The following is an 18,028-nucleotide window of genomic DNA, read 5'->3' on the forward strand; positions in this document are numbered from 1 at the left end:
GTCAATGACATGAGACAAAGTATATGTGAACTGCTGTATGGAAAGTGAATTTGCTCTGTAAATCTTCACCCAAATCACAATAAATTTAAAAATAAATAAATAAATAAATAATGGAAATAGTGGGTTAAAAAAATGAGTACACATGATTGAGAATATACTATGTCCTAGGTACTAGGCTAAATTCTTTATGTGCATAGTTGTATTTAATCCTTCCAAATATTTATAAGGTAGGTAAACTGCAATTCAGGTGTCTAGCCTTTAAGATGTGGATAATAATGGTATGTACACCTCGTAGAGTTTGCAGTGCAGATCAAATACATTAATATACATAAAGTACTTAGAAAAGTATTTTGCATAGTTCTCATGAAAGTTAGCTACTATATAAAGATAAGTAATATCATTCTTTTGTAGAGAGCTCAATGAAATTGTGACATATCCAACGTCACATACCCATAAGGATCAAAGCTGGGATTTAAACCTAACTTTTTAAACTCTAAATCCAATGCTCTTAATAACTAACATATTATCCTCTTTCCAAAGTCATCATGAAGAATATCACGAATATGTGTAAAGAGCCTTATTGTGAGACTGGCATATATTAAACCTGCAATAAATGGTGATGCCATGTTTATTATTGTTACCAATGTTATTATTACTACTACTACAGCAACCACTGCTCCTGTTACTCTGTTAATGCCTTGATTCAAACAAGGTGTGCATTTAGCATTGGATCAGGTCAAATAAACATTGAAATGCAAAGAGAAAAAAATCCCTCGATTCTGAGACACCCTCAGCTTTCAAAAAATACTCACATGTTGATGTGTGAGTGGGTGATTTGAATGCCATTATGATCTTAGTGGCATGGCGTAACATTATGTTAAATACTATAAGCAAACACATTAGTAGCTGGCAATGGTGTTAGACATATTTCAACAGAATGCTTTTGTTTAGTGGGAATAGAACATAAAACATTGGATCTAATGTGACTTCAGATGTTAAGACTTTTTAATCAAATAATATTTTATTGTCTTTGAATAGACACTACTGTTTCCTCTCTTCCTGTAACTACTGTGAAATCAGTCAACTTTAGACAAAGTGACAAGTAAGTTTTGTCTTCACACAGCATGCTAATATTTTTTGCTCTACTGTTGGAATATGTTTGAACTAAATTCTTAATCTTATCCTACAGCATTTCTGCTAATGAGAAGGAGGTAGAGGTGAGTTTAAAGCACTTTTTTTTCTTTATTAAAAGAGTATTGTAGACCCACCTTTAGTGGCTTCATACTTTTGCATACAGTCTCATACATTTGATGTCTATTCGGCTTGGCAACAAATGAGTGCAGGTAAAGCCAACGCATGTCAGAATTATGTTGCTAGGAAAGTAAGAAAAGTCTCGGGATAATCTGGTATTAAATTGAAATATTTGACCACATCCAGTTTTCTCTCCTCACCCCACATTATTTTGACAACAGGCCGAATTTCTCAGATTATCTTTGGGATTTAAGTGTGACTGGTTTACCTTGGAGAAAAGAGTGAAGCTTGAAGAGAGATCCCGTGACTTGGCAGAAGAAAATTTGAAGAAGGAGACCACAAACTGTTTAAAGCTATTAGAGGTTAGAATCAGAACATATGGGGACTCTTTGTGGTTATATTGTTAATAATGTTTTCATAATTACATATATGTTTACTTGTATGACTAGTACCAAGTCCTGCCTAACACGAACGTGAATTGATAGAAAGTATCTAAAACTGAAACCAAATGCACTGCCATCAACTTGATTCCAATTCATAGCAGCTCCCACTGGGTTTCCCAGGTGGTAAATCTTTACGAAAGCAGATTGCCCAGTCTTGCTTCTGTGGATGGCTTGTGGGTTTGAGCCACCAACCTTCTAGGTGGCCTTAGGCATTGTGCTACTAGAGCTTGTAGTAGGAAACCAAGATCAGGCTAAAGTTAAAAACTGATTGGTAGGAGAGATCATCAGCAATTGAACAAAAAATGCCTTTCAAAGTGGATTATATGAGTTATCTGCTTTCTTGATAGATTTTCAAGTAAATTCCAGGCAGTAGAATAATCATTCAGAAAACCAGGCAATAAGAGAGAGTATCAATTTTAAGCTTCATTGAAGATAATAAAAAAATCCATTTAGGATTAATTGAAAATAGAGAATGGTGGCTGATTTCAGTCTTGTTAGATAGTAGGCAAACCCTCAAGATAGTGAGAGAAGAATGAGGGAATTGTGTCATTGAGTTCATAGAAGTGTAACAACTACTACAATCCTTCTATCTTGTAAAGTTATCATAAGTGTAGAAATGGATTGGAAAATTAAGAAAGCTACTTTTGGATGAAGACAATAAAAACTGAGAAACCATATTCCATTTCACTAACAACTAACATCTGCTCTTCCCTTCCTACCTTCTGTTGTTATTGTTATTTGCCATCGAGTCAGACCTGACTCATAGCAACCCCTCCTTGGGTTTCCGAGGCAGTGTCACTATAGAAGTAGATTGCCCAATCTTTCTTCCGAGGAGTGGCTGGTCGCTTTGAACCGCCAGCCTTCTGGTTAGCAGTCAAGGGCCTTAGGCACTATGCTACCAGAGATGGTTATTTAATCTACAGTAGGAAACTGTGAGGAGCTCTGGTGGTGCTGTGGTTAAAGCATTGGCTACTAACCAAACGGTCAGTAGTTCGAACCCACCAGCTACTCCATGGAAGAAAAAAGAGGCAGAATGCTTTTTCCATAAAGATTTACAGCCTTGAAAACCCCATGGGACAGTTCTCTGTCCTACAGAGTTGTTATGATTTGGAATTAATTTGATGGCAGTGGATTTCATTTGGTTTAGGTAAGTGTGTATCTGACTGGCCTTTCCAACTGATTAGTGACTCCCAGGCAGCAGCTGACACATATCTCTCTGTTTCTGAAGTAGGCATCATTTATTAAGCACCTAGCATGTGACAAGCACTTGTCATCTATTACCTCTAATGTCAAGTACTCTTGAAAAGGAGATGTAGTACCTTCATCTGACAGATGAGGAAACAGTGAATCATGAACATTTCTGGAATTAGGATGTAATTGCAGTCAATGATGCTTTATGCTTTTATTGGTAGTATCTTTACTTTCTTGATTTTACACAAATTAACAGTGCCTCTTACAATCCAGAGCATTTTAGATTTGGACAAATCTGAGAAATTTGCTGATAGGTACAGAGCTAAAGAGTGATCATGTCAAAAATGAATCCAGGCTTGTTTGCTTCAGACTGCTGTTCTCTTAATTATGTCTTTACCTTAATCAGAAAAAAGGCCCTTTATCAGGGAAGGCTATCATCTTGGATCAAGGGCACAGATTTGAGAGAAGCATTCATAAGCCAATGAATGGATACCCACCTAGCCAGCCCAATTGTACCCTGTCATCAGCAGAAGAGCAAGTGCAATAATCACAGCATGTCTAACTCCAGTACACTTGTATTCTTTTTCTCAAAAGTTCAAACTGCACTCCTCGTATTATATATATATTGTTTGTAAGCATAATCTCTTCACCATTACCACTTAATTATATTATAAACTACTAACCTCAGAGGAAAGATGTGAATGCACAAGAGACAGTGGCAAATTTGGGAACTAAAGAAGGAAGGGATCAAAAACAGACATAAAAGATTTTGTGAGCACATACATAGATAGCCAATACACTAGATAGCCAACAAGGATATTAATATTTTTCTATCATTCATGACTTTATATCATTCATTGTTGCTGCTTATTATCTTCCAAGGTAAATGAGATTTGACTGTACATCCACAATTACAGCTTAGTCTTAGAATCACTTGCTTGAGTTAGATACATTTTAATGCTTTCTTCTGTGTGCAGTCTTTAACACCTCTATGTGAAGATGACAACCAGGCCCAGGAAATCATTAAGAAGCTGGAGAAGAGCATAACATTCCTTAGCCAGTGCACAGTACGAATGGCCAGCAGGGCCGAGATGCTGGGAGCCATTAATCAGGTAACCTGTCTCTGTTTCTTTAGATGTAATGAAATTACTAAAAGGATTTTTTTTCTCTGGGTTTATGAATTACAGTTGTAGGAAGAAGTTTTAAAAAGTACTTCATTATTGTATGACATACATGTTTAATATTGGAAAAATAGAAAATTGAATATAAAAATTAAAATTTAAAGAAAAATCCTTTGTCATCCAGTGATGATCATCATAAAAATTTTATGATTTATCACTTTGGCACTCTGTCTTGATATATAGATTGATAGCTGCTTTGAGTTGAATCCACCTCATGGTAACTTTATATACAACAGAAAGAAATGTTACCCAGGCCTGTGTCACTCTCACTAGAGCCATAATGTTCAAGCTCATCATTGTGGCTACTCTCTCCATACAAAGTTATAATATACTTCTTTTTCATTCAACATATATCATGGATAACTTTCTATATGATATAAATATATACATGTCATTTTATTGTTTGGATAGATCAAAAATTATTTATCAACTAGCTCCCTATAGCTGATCATTTTAAGATGTTCTTGATATTTTGATATTTAAGCAATGCTACAATAAGTATTCTTATACATTCACTTTTGCATATTCATTCATAGAGATGTGAAATTTCAAAAGCTCATCATGGATGAGTCTGTGGAAAGTTGACTTTTTAAAAATGCATACCTAAATAAACTTGTTAAGTATGATATTTTTCTTAAAATGTTTAATTATAGTGATGGTTTTAGTTTGATAATTTGTTGTACATTTTTTAAAATCCTAATTCCTATTCACCTATTATTAAAGAATAACATTATTTGTTTTTATTTTTATTAAAATTATAAATATATATAATTTTAAAAAGTCAAGTAGTTCTATAAATCTTCTTATTCCATTTCCTGTGCTCCAGAGCAACTGTTTTCAACTCTTTTTGTCTGTTGAATTGTTTCTTTCTTTGGGTGTATTTACATCTGTGTCTCTAAATAACATGCTTACACCTCCACATAGTAATTTATTTTCAGTTTTAGGCATTATCTATTGATTTCCCAATCCAAAGATGGATATTTCATTCTTCATCAATCTCTGCTCCCATGTACCTTTTTCATGGTCTCTCACCCTGTTGTCCTCCTTTTTTTCCTTGCCAAGCTTAAATTCCATGGTCAAATACAGTTTTAGCTCATTTGCATGTATCCTAAATGCTTTCCCCTTCTTGTTCCTAAAGATGATTTATCCTAATCTTATCAAAGCCCAATCATACCACCTGTATATGAGCTTCCCATCTCCTCTAACTTACTCAGGAATTTGGGCCCCAGTCCTACCCTCTCTACTACACCTTCAGTTTTTCCCACTCTACTTAATCATTCCCATCTCTATACAAACATACTATTGTTTCTAGATGCAAAAAAGTAACACAAACCAAACAAAAAATCTTTGTTGGCCTTTTCTCTTCTGGCTACCACTCTGCTTCTCAGTTCCTGTTTATAGCATAACTCCTCAAAAGAACTGTGTTCACTGTCTCCCATCCATCTTGTCCATTCTGTCCTAAACCAAAGCTAGTTACCCATTTGCCTCCACAAAATTACTTTTACAAAGGTCAACAATGACCGCCACATCACTAAATCCAGTGTCTCAGTCCTCAACTTCATTAACCTACCTGCTGCTTTGACATGGCTAAGCTCTTCTTGCATCTGGAAGCAGTTCTTCCCTTGGCTTCTGTGGTAGTTAAGGTTGTAGGTCACCTTGACTGGGCTGTGGGTTTGAGTGGTTGGCAGCTGGATATAGTTATTCCTCCTGATGAGACTGGTGATGAACTCCACTGTAGAATCTGCTGTGAGCAGATAAGACTTTGGGGTGTGGTCTGCTTCCAATATAGAAGGAGAAGGTTTGAGGAAGGTATTGAGCTTCTTGGTACATCTAAATCCTGCATTTGGCCGAGACATCAGTGGCCTGTCATGTTGCCTTGATCTTGGGACTATTTCTGGACATGAACTAGTGGCCTGCCATGTTGCTTGCTAATCTTGGGGGCTGTGCCCTTTTACCTGTCCATCTTGGGTTCATCAGCCTCGGCAGCCAGCAGCTGTGTGAGTCAGAAAAAAGCCTCCAGCTCTTGTGGGTCTAGAGCAAGAGGAAGAGCTAAAGCCCAAGGTCAAGGGGCCTTCACCCAGCCCCTAGAGCCAGCACTTTGAACTCAGACTTCCAGCCTTCTAAACTGTAAGAGAATAAATTCCTGTTTGTTAAAACCATCCACTTGTGATATTTCTATTATAGCAGGACTAGAGAACCAATACAGCTTCTGAACAACATTCCCTGGTTTTTCTCTGTATGACACTGACAGTTCACTCCAGACTCCTTTGCAAGCCCAACCCCTCCCCCTAGATCTTTTAATGTGTGCGGCTCCAGTACTCTACCCTTGTACCTCTGGTCTCTATCTGCACTCAATCCACATATGGCTCCAGTTAGCTGTATACTCCCAAATTCATGTTTATCCTTATGTTCAGACTAGAGTAAACTACTGCCTACTCAACATTTCCATCTGTATGTTTTTTTTTTTTTAATTTATTTATTTTTATTCGGGTGAAGAATTACAGAGCAAATTCACTTTCCATACAGCAGTTCACATATACTTTGTCTCATGTCATTGACCACAGTTTATCACAATGCAACAGCTCCCCTCCCACTTGCTCCCCATAGTTACCTCTTCCCAGTGACCATCCCTCCGTACTCTCCTGCGCCCTGAGCTGTCTCCCTGTGCATAAGCAGCCCTTCCTTCTCCCATGATTGTTCTCTCTAGGGCATGTGTCTACTTGAGGTAAATGTTTAACTCACATGCCTGTACATTGTTTGGCTGGCAACCACATCCACCTGTATGTTTAATAAACAACTCAAACTTAACATATCCAAAGCTAAACTATTAATAGTCCCTCTAAAACTGACTTCACCCAAAATCTCCAAAGCCAACTCTATTCTTCTAGTTGCTCAGGCCAAAAATCCTTGCGGTTAATTCTAAATATCTTTCTTTCATACCCACATTAAATCCTACCAACAAATCCTGTTGGCTCTGCCATCAGAACATATCCAGAATCCAATCACACTTTCCCTCTCCACTGCTACTACCATGATCTACCTTGATCTAACAACAACCAAACAAAACTCATTGCCGTAGAGTCAGATCCGACTCATAGCGACCTCTCTTGGATTTCCGAGGCAGTATCACTATGGAAGTAGATTGCCCCACCTTCCTTCCGGGGAGTGGCTGGTGGATTTGAACCACTCAGGCCACCATTATATTTCTCCCAGATTAACCAACAGCTTCCTAATTGGCCTCCCTGCTTCCAACCTATCCTTCTTAGTCTCTTCTCCCCAAAAGAGTCTATTTTCAATATAAAACAGCCAAAGTGATTCTTTCAAAACTTAATCAAATTATGTTACATTTTTTGTCTCGAAGCCCTTCAGTGGCACCCCATTTACTGAGAGTAAAAGCTAAAATCCTCACAATGGTTTAAAGGTTCTTCGTGATTCCCCTGCCCTCTTACCTCTTGGACTTTATTTCCCATGACTATCTCTCTGGATTATTCTATTCCAGCCACAGTAGTATCTTTCATGTTCATCAGACACATTAGGCACAGTGTCACCTTTGATTTCTAGTTATAGCTATTTCCTTTGCCTCGAATATTCTTTCTTCAAGTTCTATTCAAGTATCATCTTCACTACTTACCACCCAGATATGCTGGGAACATAAGGACAACTTAATTCCTAGCTCCAAGTGAGAAAATAACCTCTCATTACTGGTATACTGAAGACCACAGTTCTAGCTACGAACCCAAGCCTTTAATAATAGCCATCAGTAAAACCAGCTGGACAGTCAATGGAGCATCCATCAAGAATAATAGCTTCTCTCAGGGCTGTTTCCAATACCCTGGGGTGGCAGGGAACACAGGGAGGTCATTCCAACCAGTTCACTTAACAGTCAGTGTTGCCAGCAGAACGACAGTATGAAATGGAATTCTCTGTAGTGTGTCGTTTTCATGTTTTGGAAGGTGACTAAGGACCAGGTCACAGAAGAGATGACATGATAGAGAAGGCAGAACAAACACTGGCCAGGTAAAAAGCATGTGCATGCCCTCCTCCCAGTTGGGAGGCTTTATATCTTCTGGTCACTGTCTGTGACTAATGAAGGGATGCAACCAATCAGGGGTGGCAAACTGGGATCCCAAAAGCCACAATGTGCCCACAGACAGGCTGGTTATTTAAAACTTTCTGCCCACATGTTTTTTTAAAAAGTGAATTAATTACCAGTTTTTAAACACTGAGATATTTACATGAAAATTCTGAATTTTCTCATTTCTCTTGAAAGCTACTATATCTAGCTACAGAGTTGTCAGACTCCTGCATGACAGCACTCAGGTGGAGCTGAGGGGAAGCTGCCCCATAAGTCAGGACATGTTCTCTTTAGCTTACCCTAATACTCACTGTTCACTTCTGCCATTTAAGTCCCCAGCCTGGCCCCCTAGCCATCTGGGTCTGCAACCCTGCAATAGATCTTATGACTTTATGAAAAAACCATGAAAATATATACATAGTATTAAAAAAAAAAGTATTACCTTCATAGAAATCCCTTCTTTGGCTAGCCTATGTAAAATTTCAGGTATTCCCACTCCAGAGTTTCTCATTCTCCGTTTTCCTTTTTTTTTTTTTTTTTATTTGTTTTGTTTCTCATAACACTAATCACCTTCTATCATACAATATATTTTATTTACTAATATTTGACTTATTGTCTATCTACTCTAGGTTAGAATATAACCTCCATAAAGGGAAAATATTTGTCTATAAGGTTCACTGCTGTATCTATCCCCCATGACTAGAATTTGCCTAATCCATAGCAGGTGCTCAATAAATATCTGTTAATGAGTGAGTAAATATGATGACTTGTCCTTCTTTGTGCAGATTTATGCTCTTTCTGAAGTTAATGATTTTTCTTTTTTGTTGTTATTTTCTTGGTTTCCTATTATCACCCACTCATTCCAAACTTTCCTAGACTCTAGTTCTCCCAATACATTCAAACTCATTAGGTATTTTGTCAGTTTCATCTTTGAGATATTGCTTCTAGGGACTTCTGACCTGTGCCAGTCGAGACTGGTTGTTCTTTAGGTTCCTTGTAAGTCTTAGGAACTCTTTTAAATGGAGATTTCTTTCACTCTTCTCTTTAGTTGATCCATTTTCTGGATCCTATGTACTTCTCTTTGCTGGTTTTTTCCTTTATTTTGTTGGAGCATTTTACCTAGGGCACTTTCCTGAGAAAAAATAAATAAATAAAAAGGATATGTAGGAAGCAAACTTTTTGAGATGTTGCATGACTGGAAATATATTTACTCTATCTTCATGCTTAATTGATATTCTGTCTGGGTGAAGGATTCTAGATTAGAGGTCATATCTCTTAGAATTTTCATTGCATTGCTTCATTTTTCTATGTTAGCTTTTGATATTGCTTCTGAAATTTGATGCTATTTAACTCTTTGTTTATAATCTCTTTTTACTTCCCAGAAACTTTCAATATAACTTCTTTCCCTTATTACCTTCCCTTGCTATGGGGTTTATTTTCATATACTGTTTTAGGCCCTGAGTAAGGAGCTCTGGTGGTGTGGTGCCTAAGGCATTTGACTGCTAAGTAGAGGTTGCCGGTTCAAACCCACCAGGTGCTCCATGGAAGGAAGATGGGGTAATCTACTTCCATAAAGATTTACCACCTTGGAAACCAAAGGGGCTTGCTATGAGTCAGAACTGACTTGATGGAAGTGGGTTTGGTTTTTAGGTTTTTTTTTTTGAGGCTTTTAAAGCTGGCAAGTTATATCCTTCAGTTTGGAAGTTTTCCTATTTCTTTTTCTATATTTTCTGGTATTTTTCTGTATTTTCTATAATTTCTGAAATTCCCATTATGTGAATATTTTATCTCCTGAGTTAATATTCCGTCTTTTGTACTTCATAGACTTTGCTCTAGTTTCAAGGAGATTTCTTCAACTTTATCTTGAAATTCTTCTATTGAATTTTTTTTCTTTTTTTTTAAAATGTTTTTAATTTCCAGAAGCTATTTTTGTGTCCTCTGAATGCTCCTTTTTAATAACACCTTTTCGTATTTCATAAATGCAATAATTACTTCTAATTCCCTGATATGATAGTTTTCTTGAAGTTTTAGTCTTTCTGCAGCCTATTTCCTCCAGTTTGCTTCTTTATGTATTTTGGTCTCTATCTTTCATGCTAGAGACTTTCCTCCATTGTCTGATGATACATTATCCAGCTGATTGGGAGCTCTCTCTGTAATGGCTGGGACAAGTTTTTGACTCTGGGCTAAGATGTCCCATTGAGATATACTTAAAGTAACTATTATGATTTTTATCTTGGGATATTAGATTCACCAGGGAAAATCTTCCCAGTGCCTACCTTGAGAATATAGCCTAGATGCCAGTATTTGGGAGCTGGAAGGAGGAGTAAGTTTGGGAGATCTCAATATTTAGAATATATGCAGATTTTTATTTAAATCTGTTTTCATTATGGTACATTCACCACCAACTCTCTGGTATTTCTCAGTCTACAGACCCACTGTTTAACTCTTCCTCAAGATTCAAACTTCATAGTCTTTCACCAACATGGTGGACGGGTAGTTGTTCTGCTAGAGAGCAGTGTAAGGGAGGAGATCTATGGATCTAATTGCTTTTTACACAGACTTTCCATCAGTTGTCTACTCACATACCCACTTTCAAGCTTATTTCTAGAGGTGCTTATGCCAGTTCTTGAGCCTTGAGTTTTCTGTGCTGCAGGCCAATTTATTTCTATAGGCTGTCCTTACTGTCATTTCCAGGGTTCAGGGTTTTCAGGTCTTCTGAGTCATTTATCATTAGTCCTTCTACTATCCAGCTTTCAAAATGATGTTGCTTTTATATTCTCTACTGTTCTATTTGTACCTGCAGACTTACCAATTCTTTAAAATACCATTAATTGTCATTTTAGTGGGATTTGGGAATGGAGTTATGGTAAATGCATGTGTTTAATCAATATTTTTAACTGCATATTGAGAATAGTATTTTCCATGGTTGTTTTTTTTTTTCCCCCTTTTTCCTCCTACCAGGAAAGCAGGGTTAGTAAAGCAGTGGAAGTGATGATTCAACACGTAGAAAACTTGAAGAGAATGTATGCCAAAGAGCATGCTGAATTAGAAGAACTGAAACAGGTTCTTTTGCAGAATGAAAGATCTTTTAGCCCTCTTGGAGATGAAGGTAATAGATAAAAGTTTAAGATAACAGTATCAGTTAAGATTTTCTAACCTACTCTTCTTTCATTTTCTCTCTTTTTAAACCTTATTATGTCTTTAGTATATGAACCATGCTTTAAGGTTATTTTGGAAGAATAACCCATTTGTATTATTTATATAACCAAAAAGTAAGATGTCAGAAACAGGTTGGGAGACAATAAGGATTTATTGGTAATAACAACAAAAATGCATTAAATTAACTTAGACTGCTGAAATGAGAGAATACAGTTAATCCTGTCCATTGAGTTGACCCTCTTGTTGCCATTTAGTGGATTCACACTCATAGTGATTTCAGATGTTACAGAGTAGAACTGAGCTCCATAGGTTTCATTTTTGTTTTTTGGCTTTAATCATTATGGAAGCAGATCACCAGGCCTTTTCATAAAGATGCTATTGGGTGAGTTTGAACCACCAACCTTTTGGTTGGTAGCCAAGAACGAGCCATTTGTGCCACCCAGGAACCTAAGTTGACCCTAGTGTCACTCAGTTTAGGATATGTTAGGATTAGTTTTTCCTCCACAAATAAGGTGAGGTTGCTGTTGGTGTTAAGTGCTTTGGCATCAATTCTGACTCATAGTGATGCCATAGATAACAGAACAAAACACTGGCTGCTCTTGCACCATCCTCACAATCCTTGAGTCCATTGTTGCAGCCACTGTGTCAATCTGGTTGAGGGTCTTCCCCTTTTTCTCTGACCTCCCACTTTACCAAGCATAATATCCTTCTGCAGGGACTAGTCCCTTCTGATAGCATGACCAGAATAGGGGAGAGGAATTCTGGCCATTCTCATTTCTAAGGAGCATTTGGCTCTTGTGGACTTGTTTTTAATTTACTCAGCTTCAACTTGAACTTGCATTTTAGTAATTGATGGTGTGTTCCACAGTCATCCCCTAGGCTTGTTTTGACTAATGATATAGAGCTTCTCCACTGCCTCTTTCTATGAATGTAGTCAGTTTGATTTCTATGTATTCCAACTGGCAAGATCCATATGTACAGTGGCTGTTTATGTTGTTGACAAAAGGTATTTGCAGTGAATAAATCATTGGTCTTGCAAAATTCTATCATGCTATCTCTGGCATTATATATATCACCAAGGCCATATTTTCTAACTACCGATGCTTCTTCCTTGTTTCTAACTTTCACATTCCAATCATCAGTAATTATCAATACATCTTGATTGCATGTTTGATGAATTTCAGACTTCAGAAGTTTATAAAAATCTTCAATTTCTTTTTCTTTGGTTATTGGTGTGTAAATTTGAATAACAGTCATATTAATTGGTTGTCTTTATAGACATGTGTATATTATCCTATCACTGACAGCATTGTACTTCAGGATAGATCTTGAAATGTTCTTTTTGAGGATAAATGTGATGCCATTCCTCTTTAATTTGTCATTCCTGACACAGTACACCATCTGACTCAAAATGTCTGATACCAGTCCATTTCATCTCACTAATGCCTAGGACATCTATCTTTATGTGTTCCATTTCATTTTTGACAACTTCTAATTTTCCTAGATTCATACTTCATACATTCCATGTTCTTATTATTAATGGATATTTGTAGCTGTTTCTTCCTATTTTGAGTCATGCCCCATCAGCAAATGAAGGTCCCAAAAGCTTTACTCCATCCATGTCATTAAATCGGCTTTGAAGAGACAACTTTTTGAGTGCCTTCCCACCTGAGGGGCTCATTTTCTGGCACCATATAAGACAATGTTTCCTGGCTCTCCATAAAGTTTTCCAGTAATATATCAGAAAGTGTTTCACTACTATTCATGTTTTCACTGGCCAATTTTTCAGATGTGGATGGTTCTGTCCTTTTTCCTCATCTGTCTTAGTCTAGAAGCTCCACTAAAACCTGTCAAATACCCTGCTGGCCTCCAACTCACAGCATCACACAAGCCACCACAGTATGACAAACTGACAGACTAGTGGTGGTAAAGTAAGGCAGAATAACTTGAATAAACCATTCTCGTAAACTATGGTTTTATATTCCTCAAAGCAAGGATGATCCTCACCACAGTAAATGGAATGGATTGAAAAACAAGGAGACATTATGAGACCATGGAAGACATTTTATCATAATAAGGCTTACAAAAATCTTACAGTAATTTTATGTTAAATAAATAGTATGAATTTTTTCTAGCAGAATTCCTACTTTAATGAACTTTTCCATCTTCTAGAAAAGTAACTCTTTTTAGTACTCTTCTGATATGCATTTTGGGGTTCATTAATTCAGCAGACATAATTTAGTGTGTACTATATGCTAAGTAAAAGGAGTCTTGGTGGTAAGGTGGTTAGGCACTTGGCTGCTGACTGAAAAGTCAGTGATTCAAAACTACCAGCTGCTCCACAGGAGAAAGATGTGGTAGTCTGCTTCTGTGAAGATTTACAGCCTTGGAAACCCTATGGGGCAGTTCTAATCTGTCCTACAGGGTCATTATGAGTTGGAGTCAACTTGATGGTAACAGATTTTTTTTTTTTTAATTACTAGGTGGGCATGGTGGACATCTACAGCAATATAGGGTATTGTTTTTCCATGGCTATGTAATGGTAATAATTATGAATCACCAAATAAATATTAAGCAGATTTTACATTGTTCAGTAGTCTCTAGGGTCTTAAATAAGACTTTTCTATTGCATTTTTACCCTAAAGAATTAAGACCATGCCTTTAACACAGATTACATATGTAATTTGTAACATATATTATTTTTCCCTTCAGATGACTGCCAAATTAAAAAACGTTCAGCTTCTCTAAACTCCAAGGTAATTATTAAATCCTATGTTAATTGAATCAACAAATGTCTATCAAATTGCTTATATGGAAGATGGATTTAAAAATATTCTTTGAAGCTACATGGTTTTATTTTTATTATTATTTTTTTTTTAAATTGTGCTTTAGGTGCAAATTTACAGAGCAGAATTTATTTTACATTCAATAGTTCATGTACATTTGGTTTCATGCCCAATTACCATCCCCAACTCTAACCCACTCTCCTCCTCTCCCTTCTCAATGATCACCCCCCCCCCATTGCTGTGCCCTTCTTAGTTATGCACTCCTGTCTGTCCAGTTTTTCCTCCATGTGAATGTTGCCCCTCTGGTTCTCCATGGACAATTGCACCAAGGGATGTATCTCCGTAGAGTAGGTGGGTGAATCGCCCTGGGTTGAGTGTTCAATCTTATGACTGTTGGGCTGAGAGCCAGCCCTTGGAAGTGAGTTTTATTCCAGGCTTGAAGTGTATCCCAGGGCCATAGTCTTGGGGGTCCTACCAGACTCCATCTGACCAGTAATTCTGGTCATTATTGTATTTTTTAATTTTGTTCCACATTTTTCCTCCCACTCTATCCAGGATCTCCAGTTTTGATCCCTTCCCAAGTGGTTGGCATTGGTAGCTGGGCACCATCTAGTTCTTCTGGTCTTGAGGTCCATCATATCCAAGGCTGAATGTTTCCAAATGGCCTTGGTTTTCTTCACTCTTCTTCACTTCCAATGATAGGAGACTGACCATTAGCTGTGTCTTAGATGGCTGCTTAAAAGCTTTTAAGACCCCAGTCACGACTCACCAAAGTAGGTTATGGAACAAAATTTTATGTATTTTGTCATGCCAATTGAGCCTGGTGTCCCCCAAAACTATGGTCCTGAGTCAGCAGATCCAGTGGATCTCTTTCCCATGGTGTCTGGCTGTGTATGAGGGATTGCTCTATGTCTTCTGTTGCTTCTGTAATGATTGTGGTTATTTTATAATCACTAGTATCTGTGCAAGATTAGCCTCAGCTGAATCTATCATTGGTCTAGAGTATATTCTTGTTCACTGTCCCCAATCTGATCTCAGTTGTCTATGTATTTACCTATTGCCTGGTGTTTGGTTAATGGTAATGCAGTATTGTGGATATACTGGTATTAGCCTCTGTCATCTGTAACTCACATGCACAATTCAGTGTCCTCTCTTTCCCCAATGTTATCATGTTGGTCACAGATTCTTTCCATACCATCCCTCCCCTTACCCAACTCAGCATGTGTTCCCCAACTAGTCTGAAATTTGCCCCTCTTCTTTCCTCCCATCCCCGGTAACCGACAAAGTGAATTCGCTTCCCTCAGCAAACTCTTCCTTGAATTTCTACAGTAATGGGTTCATACAATATTTGTGCTTCTACAATTGACTTATTTCACTCAGCATAATGTCCTTGGGGTTCATCCATATTGTGAAATGATCTGCGTATTCTTCATTGTTCTTTAATGTAGCATAGTAGTATTCCATTGTATGAATGTACCATAATTTGGTTATCCATTCATCTGTTAAAGGGCATTGAGGTTGTTTCCATCTCTTTGCTATAATGAATTGTGCTGCGATGAACATGGGTGTGCATCTGTCTGCTCATGTCCTGTCTCTCACCTCTTTAGGATATATTCCTAGTAATGGAATTGCTGGTTCAAATAGTATTTCTATTTTCAGTTTTTTATGGAAATGCTATACCATTTTCCACAACAATTGTACCATTTTACTGTCCCACAAGCAGTGTATGAGAGTTCCAATCTCTCCGCAACCTGGCCAGCATTTGTTATTTTCTGTCCTGTTGAACTTTGCTATTATTGCTGGGATGGAATGATATCTCATTGTTGTTTTGATTTTTCTCTCTCTAATGGCTAATGATTGTGGGCAATTCCTCCTGTGTTTGTTGGCCACCAGCATATCATTTTTAGTGAAGTGTCTGTTCATGTCCCTTGCCCATTTTTGAACTGAATTGTTTGTCTTTTTGGCATTGAGGTGTTGAAGTTTTCCATAAATTTTGGAGATAAGTCCTTTGTCAGATATGTCATCAACAACAACAACGACAAAAATTCACTGCCATCAAGTCGGTATCTGACTCAGTGACCCCTCCTTGGGTTTCGGAGGTGGTTATCTCTATAGAAGTAGATTGCCCAATCTTCTTTCTGAGGAGTGGCTTGTGGGTTTGAACCACCAGCCTTCTGGTTAACAGTCAAATGTCTTAGGCACTGCACCACAAGAGCTCCCCAGATATGCCATAGGCAAATATTTTCTTCCAGTCTGTAGGTTCTCTTTTTACCCTTTTGGAGAAGTCTTTCAACATGCATAAGAATTTAATTTTTAAAAGATTCCAGTCATCCAGCTTCTCTTCTACTTCCTGTGCATTCTGGTTATGCTTGATAGTCTATTTATGCCATAAATTAGGGACCCTAGATTTGCCCCTATTTTATGTTTGATGAACTTTATAGTTTTGGGTTTTACATTTAAATCTTGGATCCAACTTGAGTTTGTTTTTGTGTATGAGTGAGGTATGGGTCTTGTTTCATTTTTCTGCAGGTGGATATCCAATTTTGCCAGCACTATTTGTTAAAGAGGCTGTCTCTTCCCCATTTAATGGGATTTGCTCTTTTGTCAAAGATCAGCCATCCATAGATGGCTGGGTCTGTTTCTGGGTTTTCAATTCTGCCTATCACTGTACAAATACCAGGCAGTTTTGACTACTGTGGCTGTATAGTAGGTTTTGAAATCTGGGAGTGTGAGGCCTCCCACTTTGTTGTTCTTCTTCAGTACTACTCTGCCTATCCAAGGTCTCTTTCCTTTCCATATGAAGTTAGTAATTGGTTTTTCCATATCCTTAAAAAAAGTTGTTGGTATCTGGATCGGGATTGTATTAAATGTGTAGATTGCTTTGGGTAGTATTGACATTTCCATGATATTCATTCTTCCTATCCATGAATAAGGCAGGTTCTTCCATTTATGTAGATCCCTTGTAGTTTCTAGTGCTTTATAGTTTTCTTTGTATAGGTCTTTTCTGTCTCTGGTAAGATTTATTCCTAGACATTTTATCTTTTTCGTAGCTATTGTAAATGGTATTGTTTCCCTTATTTATTTTTCAGAGGTCTCTTTGTTGGTGTAGAGGAATCCAACTGATTTTTGTATGTTAACCTTGTATCCTGATACTTTGCTGAACTTCTCTATAGTTCCAGAAGTTTTTCTGCTAAGTCTCTTGGGTTTTCTATGTATAGAATCATGTCATCTGCAAGTAGAGATAGCTTTACTTCCTCTTTGCCAATTTGGATGCCTTTTATTTCTCTTTCTTGCCTTATTGGCCTGGCTAGGACTTCCAATACAATGTTAAATAGAAGTGGTGATAGAGGGCATCCTTATCTGGTTCCTTATCATAAGGGGATTGCTTTGAGTCTTTCTCTGTTAACAATAATGTTGGTCGCTGGCTTTCAATATATGCTCTTTATTATGTTGAGGAATTTCCCTTCTATACCTATTTTGCTGAGACTTCTGAACAGGAACAGGTGTTGTTTTTTATCAAATGCCTTTTCTGAATTGATTGATATGATCATATGATTCTTTTGTTTGTTTTGTTTATGTGGTGGATTACACTGATTGTTTTTCTGATGTTGAACCATCCTTGCATACCAGGTATGAATCCCACTTGGTTAGGATATATTATTTTTTTGATGTGTTGTTGGATTCTGTTGACTAGGATTTTGCTGAAGATTTTTGCATCTATATTCATAAGGGATATTGGTCTGTAGTTTTCCTTTTTTGTGGTGTCTTTCCCTGGTTTTGGTATCAGTGTTATGCTTGCTTCATAAAATGAGTTTGGAAGTATTCCATCTTTTTCTATGTTCTGGAATAGCTTGAGTAGTATTGGTGTCAATTCTTCCCTGAATGTTTGGTAAAATTTTCTAGTGAAGCCATCAGGGCCAGGACTTTTTCTTATGGGAAGTT

At 37.4% G+C, this 18,028-nt stretch overlaps 1 protein-coding gene across 1 annotated transcript in view; it reads left to right on the plus strand.

The window, feature by feature from the left end:
- Window positions 1-18,028, plus strand: part of IRAG2 (inositol 1,4,5-triphosphate receptor associated 2) — a 117,384-nt gene that overhangs the window by 86,844 nt on the left and 12,512 nt on the right. Inside the window, exons 29-34 of the mRNA XM_042782176.1 lie at window positions 1,039-1,102; window positions 1,190-1,217; window positions 1,473-1,613; window positions 3,863-3,997; window positions 11,103-11,250; window positions 14,013-14,056. Coding sequence (XP_042638110.1) covers window positions 1,039-1,102; window positions 1,190-1,217; window positions 1,473-1,613; window positions 3,863-3,997; window positions 11,103-11,250; window positions 14,013-14,056 — 560 coding nt within the window. The remainder of the gene's footprint in view (window positions 1-1,038; window positions 1,103-1,189; window positions 1,218-1,472; window positions 1,614-3,862; window positions 3,998-11,102; window positions 11,251-14,012; window positions 14,057-18,028) is intronic.

The sequence above is a fragment of the Orycteropus afer genome, unplaced genomic scaffold (genome assembly GCF_000298275.1).
Source record: "Orycteropus afer afer isolate SDZICR_OR568_19922 unplaced genomic scaffold, OryAfe1.0 scaffold00254, whole genome shotgun sequence".
Lineage (NCBI taxonomy): Eukaryota > Metazoa > Chordata > Mammalia > Tubulidentata > Orycteropodidae > Orycteropus > Orycteropus afer.